Source organism: Toxotes jaculatrix, chromosome 12, assembly GCF_017976425.1.
Source record: "Toxotes jaculatrix isolate fToxJac2 chromosome 12, fToxJac2.pri, whole genome shotgun sequence".
NCBI classification, from domain to species: Eukaryota; Metazoa; Chordata; class Actinopteri; family Toxotidae; genus Toxotes; species Toxotes jaculatrix.
In genome coordinates, this window is record NC_054405.1 from 2,762,447 (window position 1) to 2,775,703 (window position 13,257).

Here is a 13,257-nt window from a genome sequence, read left to right on the forward strand (position 1 = left end):
ACTGATCATGTAGACATGGTTTTGCAGATCAGCACAAGTAACGACACTGAGTTCATATTTCACCTCGATCTCAGAAAACCTGTTGTTGTGCTGGCTCTGTCCACTGTGTGAGAGTATGCTGAGGTATAACACTTACCGTAAGTTAGAGAGCAGGGAAAGGTTTGGGGACAAATTATATCTTGGAGTGAGATTTTTTTTTTTTCTTACTGTTTTCTTTTTTTGACAGCAGCACATGGTTTTGAGGATTACGTGAAGAGTTTTGAAAATCAGCATCATTTGGAGCTTGCTGTTTTGCAAATGGAAACACAATTTCATAACCAAGCTTTTAAGAGTGTCTGTGCATCAAAGCACAGAAAAGTGTAATAGATTATAAAATACACAGTGTCAGGAGACAATAACTGTCCTTTTAAGCAGGGCTTGTTACTTGGCAGCCAAGTTAGCACATGACACATCCGTAATATATCTCCATGGGCTTTTCCCACTTCTGATCATATCACCCATGTTTATGCAAGGTGAGAACAAGGCCAGTGTTCACTGCTCATCCATATGGACTGGATGCTGACCTGATTACACCCAAAGTAAGAGTGAAAATCAGATTTTTTATTTTTTCCACCCTCACGCAAATAACAGGCCATATGGAGCTTTATATTTCAGACTACCCAAATACAGTGCTGCTCTTCAGCAAAACACCCACTGAGGCTTTTGAGTATTAAATGTCTGTACAAAGTGCCAGACCTTAAGTTGTCATGTTCCGGAGGACGACCGAATTACAGTGTTACATAACCAGGTAACCCTGTGCTTCTCTCCGTCTCTCCTGTGTTTGTCAGAGACGGTGGAGCTGCCGTGTGCTCCGGTCCAGACACACGGGAGGCTCACGGCGCTTTTCAACGCTACCCCAGCAGAGAACACGTGCTGCCGGGGAGCGACCACGCCTCCGCCCGCCTGTCTCACATGTTGCCGCACACATCCACTGTCTCCTACGCTGCGTTCATGTCCTATGGGAACACGGCGCACAACAATTGGAGTCTCCGGACACTGTTGTAGTCTGTTGTCGGGACAAACTAATCATTAACAGCTGGACCATTCCACTTTAAATACAGTAGCTTATGAAGCTGGGGAAGTTAGGACTTATCGCTATATCAAGTGTGGGTAATATTTGGCCTATTCACATTTTTGTGCCACGTGAAAGATGCCCTTAGACTAGACTTTCTTGTAATGGTAGGGTGGTCTTTAACCAACATGCTACCTGCAAAAGTGAGCTCGTAGCGGACTTGCAGCAAGTATCAGCGCCCATAGCAATGCTGCATTTCCCTCCTCGTACACTCACACTTTAGTAGTTCCGTATTGATTTGACAAAACAGGCAGTAATTTGCTCGAAACTGATTTTGTCTTGTGAATCCGAGTGAATCATTCATTTTATGTCTAGGGGGGAAAACAGAAAAAAATAAGTCTCATTAAGTTATTGACGGATGAATGATGTAAAACAAAAACGTTAACACAAGGACTGTGCATGTACATAAGTAAATTTACTTCGTAAATAAATACATCAAAGTCAATTGTGATTAAATATTGGTATTTAAATGTCTGGAACTGTTTTGTATTTGAACACCAAGGACGGTTGTCGCTTTCCTCTAGCTTTAATATTTACATCTGCAGTTTAAAAAGACAGACGCACAGGTACCAAACGCACCCTTCACGTGGACTGTCCTACGTCACCATCTAAACACGTGTCTCGGCACGAGATTGGCCAAACGGTCTCCGTTACGTCACCGTCGGGCTGTGCTGCGCGCTCACACGCGCATCAGGGAATGGGCGTGGCTACGCAAATGAACATCATGGACGCTTTCAGTACATGATCACTCTGGCGCTGGTGTTTCAGCGGGACTCTCCGGCGGACAGCAGCTTAACCATGTATCCGAATTGCACTTTCTAAACTCGCAGGGGCGGGGGGAGGTATCGCTCGGTACCCTCGGTGTGGAGACCGCCATGTTTTCCTGATGGCAAAAGTGAACTGTTTTCTCTCATACCGTGGATAAAATACTGACAGGTAGGTGAACAGTTTATAGTTTCAAAGTATCCAGTGTCCTGTCCATCATGAGCTTGTCCTGTATGCATTTTAATAACATGTCATGGCCACCTGTTCTGTTGTTCTGTTATTACAAACTTGTTCAGAATGTGTGTTGTGAAAATTGTCAGTGAATGGATTTACAGCAGACTTTTATGTTTTCTTTTTCATGGAGCAGTGGCAGCAGTGTATTACATAACAGTGTCGGGGGGGGGCTGTACAGTCTGCCAGGGACCATCTTATCAAGTTCCTCCTCCTCCTGCTGCTGCCACATCCACATGTGCATGTTGTGTTGTGTTTACACAGACGACACAAACACTTCCTCTGTCATGAATGGGCTGGCAGTCATTCAACTGCAGCCTTTCATTTGCATCGGTTCCATCACAGAGCACAATGCAGTTTTGTTAATTTATGTTAAAACACACAAAACACACACGTTTACAAAAATTACACTTTCATATTCCTACAGGGGATCACATTGTTAGTGCTACAACTTCTTCAGGACTTTCTTTTGACCAGTGGAGGTCAAAATATCACTATAATAAAAATGTGGACTGTGTTCATATTTCTTCCTTTAGTATTTCTGTAGATTAGACTTGTTTTTTTTTAACTAAACTGTAGCTATTGTCTGTTATGTATCCTCATCTAACTCACTCACTCGAAAGTCCAGCCTTTCATATGTGAGATATTTACTTGATCCATGTCCTGTTATCTATCTTTCTACCTACCTATCTATTTAGGCCACAAATGAATTGATTCTTGATAACATCTAAGAAACAGCATTACAAGAAACTAGCCTCTAAGTTCACAGTTCTGGAGAAAAGGTCACTGCACCAATTACATTTCTTTCTACATTTACACAAAGGGTCATGTCTTCAGTAGCAGCAGCATAGCAAGTATTTGCTGTAAAATTGTAGTCATTTTATTGCACAGTAAGTATGATAGCCTTAACCATAGTTATCCATATCATTGTTCGGATCCGTGTTGTTTCTGAAACCAGAACCAGATTTCAGATCATAGGGTGTTTCTGGTTTTAGATCATCAGAACCCACCAGGGGGTGACCCATCCAAGGGTGATCCAGTCCCAAGCTTGTGTCCAAGTAGCACACTACACCATGGATCACATCTTGATCCACAGCCACCCAAACTCTTTCTTTCCTGCACCCTCTGATACCAAGAAGACTGAGAGCCTGATGTAGAGACTTCCCTGTGAAGCCCCTGTGGTCCACCTCAGTGGGTTTGCAGTGGGCCTTCCACCCATGCCTTCTACAGTCCTCTACCAATTTGAAATATTTGGCCTTTGACCAAATCTGACCCGAGTGTCGTCCTTACAGTGTGTTCCAGAAACATCAGCTGCTTCCCTTATTCAGTTGTTGGTTGTCAGTCATGAGTTGAGGCTAGCAGCCCAGTTGAGGTGGAGTTTCCTTCTCCCAAGGCTTTTGGGCAAGGAACCTCCTGCCAGTGGACAGTGGGCACGCTGGGGTATTGACTAAACCTGAGCAGTGCAGGTTGGATGGGCTTGGTGGGACATCATACACTGACTGGATCAGAAACTTGAGTTTAGCTACACCTGACATCTGAGATTCTGCCCAGGTGATCTTGTGGGAGGTCGTATGGTCCCAGTGAGTCCAAGCTTCCTGCTTGCACTTAGCTGTTGTCCAACTCTAGCATTGCAGGATGCTATGTCTTAGCCTCACTTCCCGCCACATCCTCCCAGTTCTAGCTGTGATACTTTCAAAGTAGATTCATGCGTTGGTTGAGTTTATATAAAGTAGCACCCTTCTGACTCTGGTGAACTTAAATTCCTCAGTCAGGCTCCAGTTAAAGGAAGCTGCAGCATATCGGTGTGCCTGCACAGGGTACAGCAGGGTTTTGCTGACATCAGCAGCTCAGTTGTACAATTAGAGAATACGGGTTTCCACCAATAAATCACCGTAAGTAAAAGTTGCACTCGTGATAGTTGACTGCCACTGCCATTAATTCACACTGCTCAAAATATTTCAGCTAAATATGCATCATATCATCATACCTTCCCCCATGTTTCCTTTCAGTCTGCTGCAGTGTCTGTCAAATATACTGTCAGCTTGCACTTAAACTGTGACTTGATGTAAACAATACACATATGATTATTTGTTTCTGCAACTTTGCTATATTTGTCAGATAATCAGTAATCCTGTTGCTGGCATCAAAAGAGGAAGAAATAAATAGTGATGAATAGATTATAATTTAAACATATATATATAACTTTTTAAAACAAATGTTACAAAGGGAATGAAAGCAAAATTAATTAAGAGGAATTAAACAATAAAATGACTATCAAAACAGAGCAGGACAAAAAAAAGAAGATAATGAACAGATATAGTGAAATATTAAAAAGGTAAAAAAAAAAATCTATATATATGAATGTGTATCCAGACACACATACATGAGCATATTCTGTGTATATCTTTGGAATCCTGCTTTACTTGCACATATATACCACAGTAATGAAAGGTCATTTCATCCTTATTATATAACAATAGAACTTATTCCAGCTACAGCAGTGTGAGAGTTTGCTGCTTTTCTCTCTCACTCTTTAAGTTTTGGACTGCTGGTCATACATATTTCACTTTTTTTTCCCGACATTTTGTTTACCAAAGAATTCATTCAAACTTCAGTGTTTGTTGAAAGTTGAAAGTTGCCATTTAGATCGAGGTGGAGTCGTCCGTCAAAATGAGGAGTAAAGACATGGCCATGCAAGTGAAGAAGGTTATAATGAGGATCAAAAACGGGAACAGATTTATCAGAAAGATGTCAAAGGCAGTTAGTTTTTAAAAAGCAGGAAAGCTTGGAAACGAGTGTCGGTAGACTGAGGAGCACAAGTCTTGAGTTGGATGAGAGGATAATCATCTGCTTTGAAACAACAGGATGATTATATATTATATTATATATATGTGTGTTAAGTGACAAAAAATCAGTATCTCCTGTTTTTTCAACACAGATTATCCACAGATTGTATTATGTTATGTGTTTCCAGGTTAATGATTCTGTTGTGTTAATATTGTGTTATGATAATGATTCTGACATTTTGTGCTCATGCAGAAATTCTCAGGTTCAGCCTGGTAAGCTGTAAGAAAAAAAATCATCTAAATGTCTTTAATAATATTTGCTTTCATCCTTAGAGATCTTGAATGCCAAAGGAACAGGGGCATTTCGGGGAGCGGGCTGTTCGTAGCGCCTCAAAGAATGCCAAGGATAAGAGTAACAGTGCCACGCTGCGGGCGTCCCAGAGTGGCGCCCACATGGAGCAATCTGGGATGGGTGACGTGAGCAAGCGCATGCTACGCTGTGACTCAGAGAAGGACTCTGAAAAGGACTCTGGGTACTCAGGTGAGCAAAGGTTTTTCTGCATGTAAGGACACAGACCCTGCCAATAATCCACAGATTTCATTTAATTAAAAAAAAAAAAAATGCTGTTACATATTCTGTCTATATACATTATTGCATATCTGAAGTTTCTGCCATTTTCCAGCATTGAAGGGGTTTACTGGAGAGTTTCTAATATCTATATCAAGGGTCTAAGAACGGAGAGTTTTTTAAAAATCCTGTACAGAGTGTAAAGCCCCCTGAGACTACTTTGTGATATGTTGGATGTTCATAATTTCTCCCTCACCTTCAGAGGCTGGCTCAGACTTTGTTCACACTGATGTAGAAGACCAGCGCAGCAGTGTGAGCGAGCCCCACAGGGAAAGCAGCAAAAGCTCCAACAGCAGCAACAACAGTATAAATGCTGCAGGCCACAGCATGCCTCCGTACGAGGAGCTCACCCCCATTTACGTCATCAAGAACTTGGTGGTGAAGCCGGTGAGATACTCAGTTACACACAGCTTGTTTTTTTTCAGGATTCATAAACAGGGACTGGAGTACAATTTATCAAGGTGTGAGGAACTTTTTTTAAAATACCTTCAGTCAATTATTAAACTGTATCTTAATACTTTCCTTTGTTAGTTGATGACTGTTTTTTTAGTTGACTGCAGTCTTTTTTGAAAAGCACGATATTAACTATATATATTATAACCTGTATAATGACAGGCACAAACACCTGTGCAATATATTGTAGTCCAAATGATAGTCCTGGGATGAACTGTATATTGTAGAGCTGCAACTAACAAGTTATTTCTGTTGTTGATTAATCTGACGATTATTTTGAAATTGAATTAGTCTTAGTTTCAATTAATTCTTTGGTTTATCAAACATAAAGAGAGTCCAAGGTGATGTCTTAAAATGTCTCGTTTTGTCCAATCAACAGTTCAAAACCTGAAGATATTCAGTTTACTGAATATCTTTATTTATAGTAATATAACAGCAGCAAATTCTCACATTGAAGAGCTTCTTCAACAAGAATTAGAGAATGTTTAGTATTTCTTCCTGAAAATTACTTCAATAATTAATCAATTATAAAAATCGTTGATTGACTTATCAATGTCTAGCTGTTGGTGCAGGACAGGTCGTGTACAGTGGTCTGTTATAAGTTTTAGTGCTATTTTCTGTCTCTATTTACGTGATATGTTATTATTATTTTTGTGTCCTACCGTTTATCTCTTTGTGACTTTAACCTCCTCCACATCTTTTTTGCTCTCTCCTTTACCCTGGTCTCTAACTGCTGCTCACATAAAACCCTGCTCACAACCTCCCGATGGTACAGTCTAGATCAGAACAGCTTCTGCATGGCCCCCTGGCATGGGGCGGAGGTTGGCACAGCCTTACCAGTGCCAAAGCACCCACCCAGCTCTTACTGATCCAGCAGCCAGCGATGCCCGCTCCGTCCATAACTACCCCGACTCCTTCATCCAGTCAAGCTGCACCTCAAGGTCAAGTTAAAACGGCAGGCAGCCGCAGCCACCAGAACCACAGCAGCAAGAACTCATACCTGCCCATTCTGAATTCTTACCCTCGCATCGCCCCCCACCCCAGGAAGGAGAGCCACGAGGGCAAGGGTCCTACGTGGGTGGAGGGGGTGAAGGAGAGTGGCAGTGAAGGCCAGAGCCAGAGCAAGAGAGTGTGCATTGAGGAAGAGAAGAGGGAGGTGGTATCTACCACCAGCCACCTCCTGAAGCCGACGCAGCATCAAAAAGAGGGCAGAGTTCATTCCAGCTCCCAGTATAAAGGCAGAGGGCACGGCTCCTTTCCCACCTTATCTCCCTGTCCACTGCCCAGCCACTCCACCTCCACCACCCAGCACAAGTCCCACCACTGCCAACAGAGCTCAGGCTCCGACAGCGTGGGCTCGCCCTCCGTCTCCAGCTCCCAGACACCCTCGCCGCCTTCTTCCTCAGAATCCCCTTCATCCTCCTCTCCTCCCTCTTCATCGCCTTCATCCTCCGCCGCTCACAGCCCGTACTGCCTGGCTCCGGACAGCTCGTCTACACGCCAGCGCCGTTTCCTCAACACAGCCGAGATCCTGAACCAGTCAGGCCTGCTGGCAATCACGCTGCGCACCAAGGAGCTGCTGAAGCAGAACGCCGCCACCGAGAGAGAAATCGCCCAACTCCGCCAGCACACTCATCTCCTGTGTCAGGTGGCCCAGGGCGGCCAGAGCGGGTGCAACGATGGCTCAGACAGCCTGGACAAAGTCCTCCAGGCCATGATCAAGTCAGCCTCATACCCCAACTTGGACTTAAATCAGCTGAAAGCACTCAGCAGCAGTTACCAACAGAGCAAAACTAGAACTGAGGAAGACAAAGAGAAGGACAACAACAACATAAGAGCCACTAAGACGGACAGCAGCTCACTGCAGGTGGTGTCTTTACACAAGATAGATGACGGGACATCGCCCCCCTCACCGCTGTTTGCTCCCTCGCCAGACACAGAGGACGCACTTCACTCTGACGATCCTCTGGACCTCATGTCCACCTCCCTCTCTGTTTCTTTGCCCAGGCCTATCCCTGAACAAGGACACAGGCCTGCAGTCATGGACAAGGACTTAAGTGATCTCAGTATGTTGCCAGAAAGCTCAACGCACAATAACTATCTCCTCTAGCTTCCTGGGGACGTGGGGACGTGGATCTGTAATGACTGGCCAGGAGACGTGGACCTAGCAATACAGGAGAGCGTGGGTTTTATTTGATTAATTTAACACGTCTGCGTAAAACTAACTGGCTGAAAGGGTAGAATGGCGATTTTCTGATCTTGATTAACACACATGATTTAAAGTTGAGTGTGATTGATGTATTTTCCTACTTTGTAGTCAGGGATTTGCTCATCCCAGGTGCCCATTTTTCACAGATAATTTTGCCTGTCCTTCTGGTGGTCTCATTCACAGCCAGCGATGGATGTCCTCTAAATGTGATAAGAAGCAATGAGACACAACTGAAACGTGTTTACAGAGAAACAGAAAATACGAGTCACATACTTCTGTAACCATCTCTCAGGTCGGTTGTGGAGATTTACAGCATTTCTGTGTTTATTAAGTCTTTTACTTTGATGAGATCGAGAAAAGAAAATACCATTTCACATAGGAGCTGACAAGCTTACAGCAGTTATTATTAGAGTATTTTATGATTGCTTTCGCTCAGTTTTCACAGAAGAGTTTCAGTGTGCAAGACTCTAAATGCAGAGAGCCGGTCTGTCTGAATTCATCCCTTTAAATACATGATGCTGTCCTTACATACCGAGTGCAAACATTACATTACCTGCTCGACCCTCATTATACAGACACATATATATATATACATATACAGATACAGATCAATCAATGCAACATGTGTTGACAAACATTTCTTTTTATTTTAAAATCATGACCCTGGTGAACTTTTGCCCCGGTGATAGTAAAAGGGAAAAAGAAATGTAATTCCTCTCCTTTTATTTACTGTCAAAATGTTGCAGTGAGTGTCTGTTACATTCATTTAAAGTGAGGCTTAATGTTAAATGTTTCCCAGCATTACTGTAGTACTGTAGATGACTGTATTTTAAATGATTACAGGTACAATTTTTTTTTTTTTTTTAAACAATCACTGACATGCATTTCTCAATACTTTTTCACTCTTCATTGCAGTGACACAAACTGCATTCGATGACCACATCTGTTTCCTCACTGGCTAACACTGTTGTATGTTGTACGGGGTCGTACGTGTTTTGGTTGCATCAGTGAATTTTGGATGTGAGATTGAGTGTTTCACTGAGCTGCATGATGGTGAAGAGAACTGTGTGAAGATTTTTTTAAGAACTGAGCTCGTGAGAAATGTGACTCAGCTGTTGTAAAAAATAAATAAATAAATAAAAAGCAAAACAGCTGATTAAGTTTTCAGAGAATAAATAAAAAAAAACTTTGTAGTGGATGCACATCAGAAGGAGTAAACTAACACAATGAAGAGTCATGATCGTCATTTTTTCTCGTGTGAATGTAGATTTATTATAAAACCAGACTCTGGACTTCATTATCTATATTTACAGTAACACAGCATATTCAATAAATAATGAATTAACATGCTCTGAAGTCATTCTTACTCTACATCATTTTCCAATACTGACTGACTGCTTAAATTGCACATTTTTGTTTCTCACTGCTGTTTGTATAATCTTAATGAAATTACCACTTACCACTTTCTATGAAAATTTCTTATTATTTCACAGAATTATTTGATAATCATTCATTTAAAAAATCCACAGTGATTCAAAGTCTATCATTTGTAGCGATGCTCGGATGAAGTCAGTGATGTGAAACTGTGCAATGTATGACTTTATTTTTAACTTTTATTTCTCTTTTTATAGTGTGTGAGATTTTTGTGCGAAGCTATTGCAATATTAATTTGCTGTCTTTGCAAAACTTAAGAGATATGATTGTTTATACTATTTCTGATTGGGAATTACTGATTGGGAATGCGTTACATACTGTATGTTCTCAGCGCACGGACAGTTGTCCATTGGACATCCTTATGTGGCTCAGCTGTAAACCTGTACCACCATGGACACGGTCTTTGTCCCACTTGAATGCCTGATGGATCTGTGGGTGTGTCCAGAGGTCATGACACGGTACAGGCATGTCAAACTGATCTTGTCCATGATCACCTGGGGACATCCTGTCTAACACTACAACAACATGTAGTTTTACTCAGCAGATTTCTATATAGTCATGCTCCAGTTCTTGTACGGTCTTGCTTGGCAATGCATTCTAGTGGGTTATTTGCGCTTTTGCTTCTTCAGGCATGTTTGAATGTGGAGTGTGCTTGAAGAGGTGTGTATGTGTGTGTGTCTCTGTACTTCCATCTTTGTGAGAGACCTGTTTGAGTCATAGATGTTACGGAGTGAGGACATTTTAATAAAGTGAGGACACTTTGGCCAATCCTCCCTCTCTGATAAGACTTGGTTTAGGTTAGGACAAGGGGATAGGGTATGCATTATGTTAGTGAGTGTCTTCACTAAGACAGAAGTAGAAGTTTGTGTGTGTGTGTGTGTGTATGTATGTGTGTGTGTGTACAGATCTGTAATGTTTTAGTTTGTAAACATGATTTACAGAATTATATCTAGATTGGTTGTAGATGTGAGATTCTGATCTTTATAACTGTCTAATAAGTCATAATCAGGTCTATGGCATAAGAAATGCACTCTTCTCATGTTCTCAGACATGGCCATAATAAATCTGCTTTCACTCATGAACACAATAGCTGAGATTGTGTCTTTCATCTGGGCTTTTCTGTGTGGGTTCTGTGTGTAGGGTAGGTACCCTCCGAACACTCTGGCTGGAAATCTGAGAGGTGCAAAGCTCAGTCTAAAGGAATAGATGGACTTTTTTGTCTTTTATGTTGGACTTCTGGGACAGAGGACATAGGGCTCTTTGTCAGGATCTGTCTGGGTCCTTGGGTCCTGGTCTTGGTGCATCGTGGACCATGGAAACTTCACTTTGCATGTACTTTTACAAGGTATGTGCAATTTTGTTGTTTTTCTGTTTTGTGTGTTTATGTGTCATTGCTCACAGGACTGGTAAAATCAAGCTCATGGAGATTTACTGTCATGACAGCTCACTTCAGTGCCAGTTCACAGTGCTCCCCAGTAGGTGGCAATGTTGTCCAGTATTTATGAAACTAAAAAGGAAAGAGCAACTTAACAGATAAGGCTGATGCTATTTTATATTTTTCTTATTGTCAAATATCAGATATCATTTTAATATCCTTTTTCTACTACTGTAAATACATTAAATCTTCATTTGGTGACTCTGTCTTCTCTGACAAGAGCTCTGTACCGGTTCATGAAAATTATCCAGCAAGTCTCAAAGAGTAAAAATCCAACAGTGTTTCCTACAGTTATTTGTGAATCTAGTCCAGGTTTGGTCTAGTGCTAATGTGGGTTTTCTTAAGATAAATCTGGTCTATTGTTGTCTTGTCTTTTTTGTTTGTTTTTTTTTCTCACAGGGTTGGAGCCTTAGCCTAAGACGTCTAACACCCTTTCTCTCAGTATGTGGTGCAGAAAACAAAGAAAATGCAAATCAAGGGGTAAGTTAGATACAATTGCCTATAACTGGACTGGGTTTCTTATCCTGAGGATTTATGTGTGGTTGTCCCCTTCGCATCTCCACTTTATCTGTTGTTGATTAAATATGATTTTAAATTCTTACAGGTGGTATTCATGTGAAAATCAAATAGCTTATCTTTAAGTTTCAGAGTCAGGCAAATTTAGCCCCTACACTTGGGAAAAACTGAAGCAATTCTTTGTGGTTCTAAAATAAAAATGATTAAGGTACCTTAATTGTATAGTCAAAGTTAAAGACAATGTACATTATCTTGGCTGCATTTTAGACAGTTCAGAAGATTCTGGAATCCAGTATTTTTGGTAAGTAAATATTTATTTTCTTAATGTTTCCCATTTTAATGCAATTTATATTCAGCTCTGTGTTAAGAATAATGTGTACTTCTGACATGTTCCAACAACAGAAGTGGAGACAATTAGCATCCCATTTAATGCCACAGTTAATGTGAATTAGGCATGCACCTTGCTAACCTAGCTAGCACTACGCTAGCGCTAGCATCTACGCAATGGTAGCACACAGTACTTAGTAGACTAATAGTCTGGTCTAAAGTATTAATGTGTGCTACCATGAAATTACATTGATGTTAATAGCATGTAGCTGGTGAGAGAAGTAAATAAATGTACTGACAGAAAAATAATAATGCAGTCATTTTATTAGACAGGATGGTTTGTTGAAAGAAATAAAAAGATTTAACACACATTTGTAAATTTACATTTAAAAGCAACAGCTGCAAAATCATTTTGATGGTACACTGACTTGTACAACTTGATAATAATTGTACTATTTCAAACCCACAGCGATTGATGGCCAGACCCATGGTTCAGAAGGGTTGTACTTAGTCTCTCAGTTAATCATAGGTGTGCTACGGGTGTAGCATACAATAAACCAATCAGAGTGCCATCTCCCATTACCTTTTATAGCAGGTTGCTATTATAATGGCAGTTTTGACAGATAGCAAGAATCTTTTCCGTGTTTGTGTGTAGCTGCCCGTCCCTGTGTCGGTAAAAAGCACAACCGCTTGGTTTGAAAGTAGCAAACACTTTTTCTTTTACCTGATGTGTACCAAGTGTACCACGGTAAAAAAGGTGGAAAAAACCAAACAAACCAGGAATAACAAAGAAAAAGGAAAAGGACATTGACAGCATCAGTTCTTAAATATTTAAGATTCTCTGTGAATAAGTGAGACTGGCATTTTAATATATTATATTGATATTTCACATCACTCACTCTTAAAAGAGTTCGCTATTAAATCTTATTTTGCTAAGCAAGAAAAAAATGATTTTTATACATGCAGATAAATGTGGTACAACAGCCATTAAAGGTAAAACATTTTTGAGACACAAACCTCACACATTTTGCACTCTTATATGCAGAAATACAAAAACAACATTTTGATAAATAAATAGTTAGTATACATGACGTTTACAAAGTGTAGTTCATTTCACTTAAGGAATTCTTCTAAATTAGGAAATCTTCCATCCAATGGATTAAAATGTTTCAAAATATTTTGGTGTTATCTTTGTATTTCAAGTGTTCAAATAAAATACGTACTTAAGAAAAGTAAAGAAACATCCAAATTGCTAATTACATCTCTCATGTCTCCTCTGGGCACTCTTTCATATAGGAGACACAACGAGGGCAGCAGCACTGACAGCAGTAATCCCGGAGCTGACAGAGGAGTCCACTGGAT

The 13,257-nt window shown here is 40.9% G+C and overlaps 1 protein-coding gene across 1 annotated transcript; it reads left to right on the forward strand.

Annotated features, from left to right (window-relative positions):
- Positions 1-1,836: 1,836 nt before the first annotated feature.
- Positions 1,837-8,751, forward strand: LOC121191152 (CLOCK-interacting pacemaker-like). Its single transcript, XM_041052247.1, has 4 exons — positions 1,837-2,047; positions 5,227-5,434; positions 5,724-5,908; positions 6,750-8,751. Exons 2-4 carry the CDS (start codon positions 5,236-5,238, stop codon positions 8,082-8,084), a joined length of 1,719 nt encoding a protein of 572 aa, XP_040908181.1. The 5' UTR covers positions 1,837-2,047; positions 5,227-5,235; the 3' UTR covers positions 8,085-8,751.
- Positions 8,752-13,257: the final 4,506 nt, after the last annotated feature.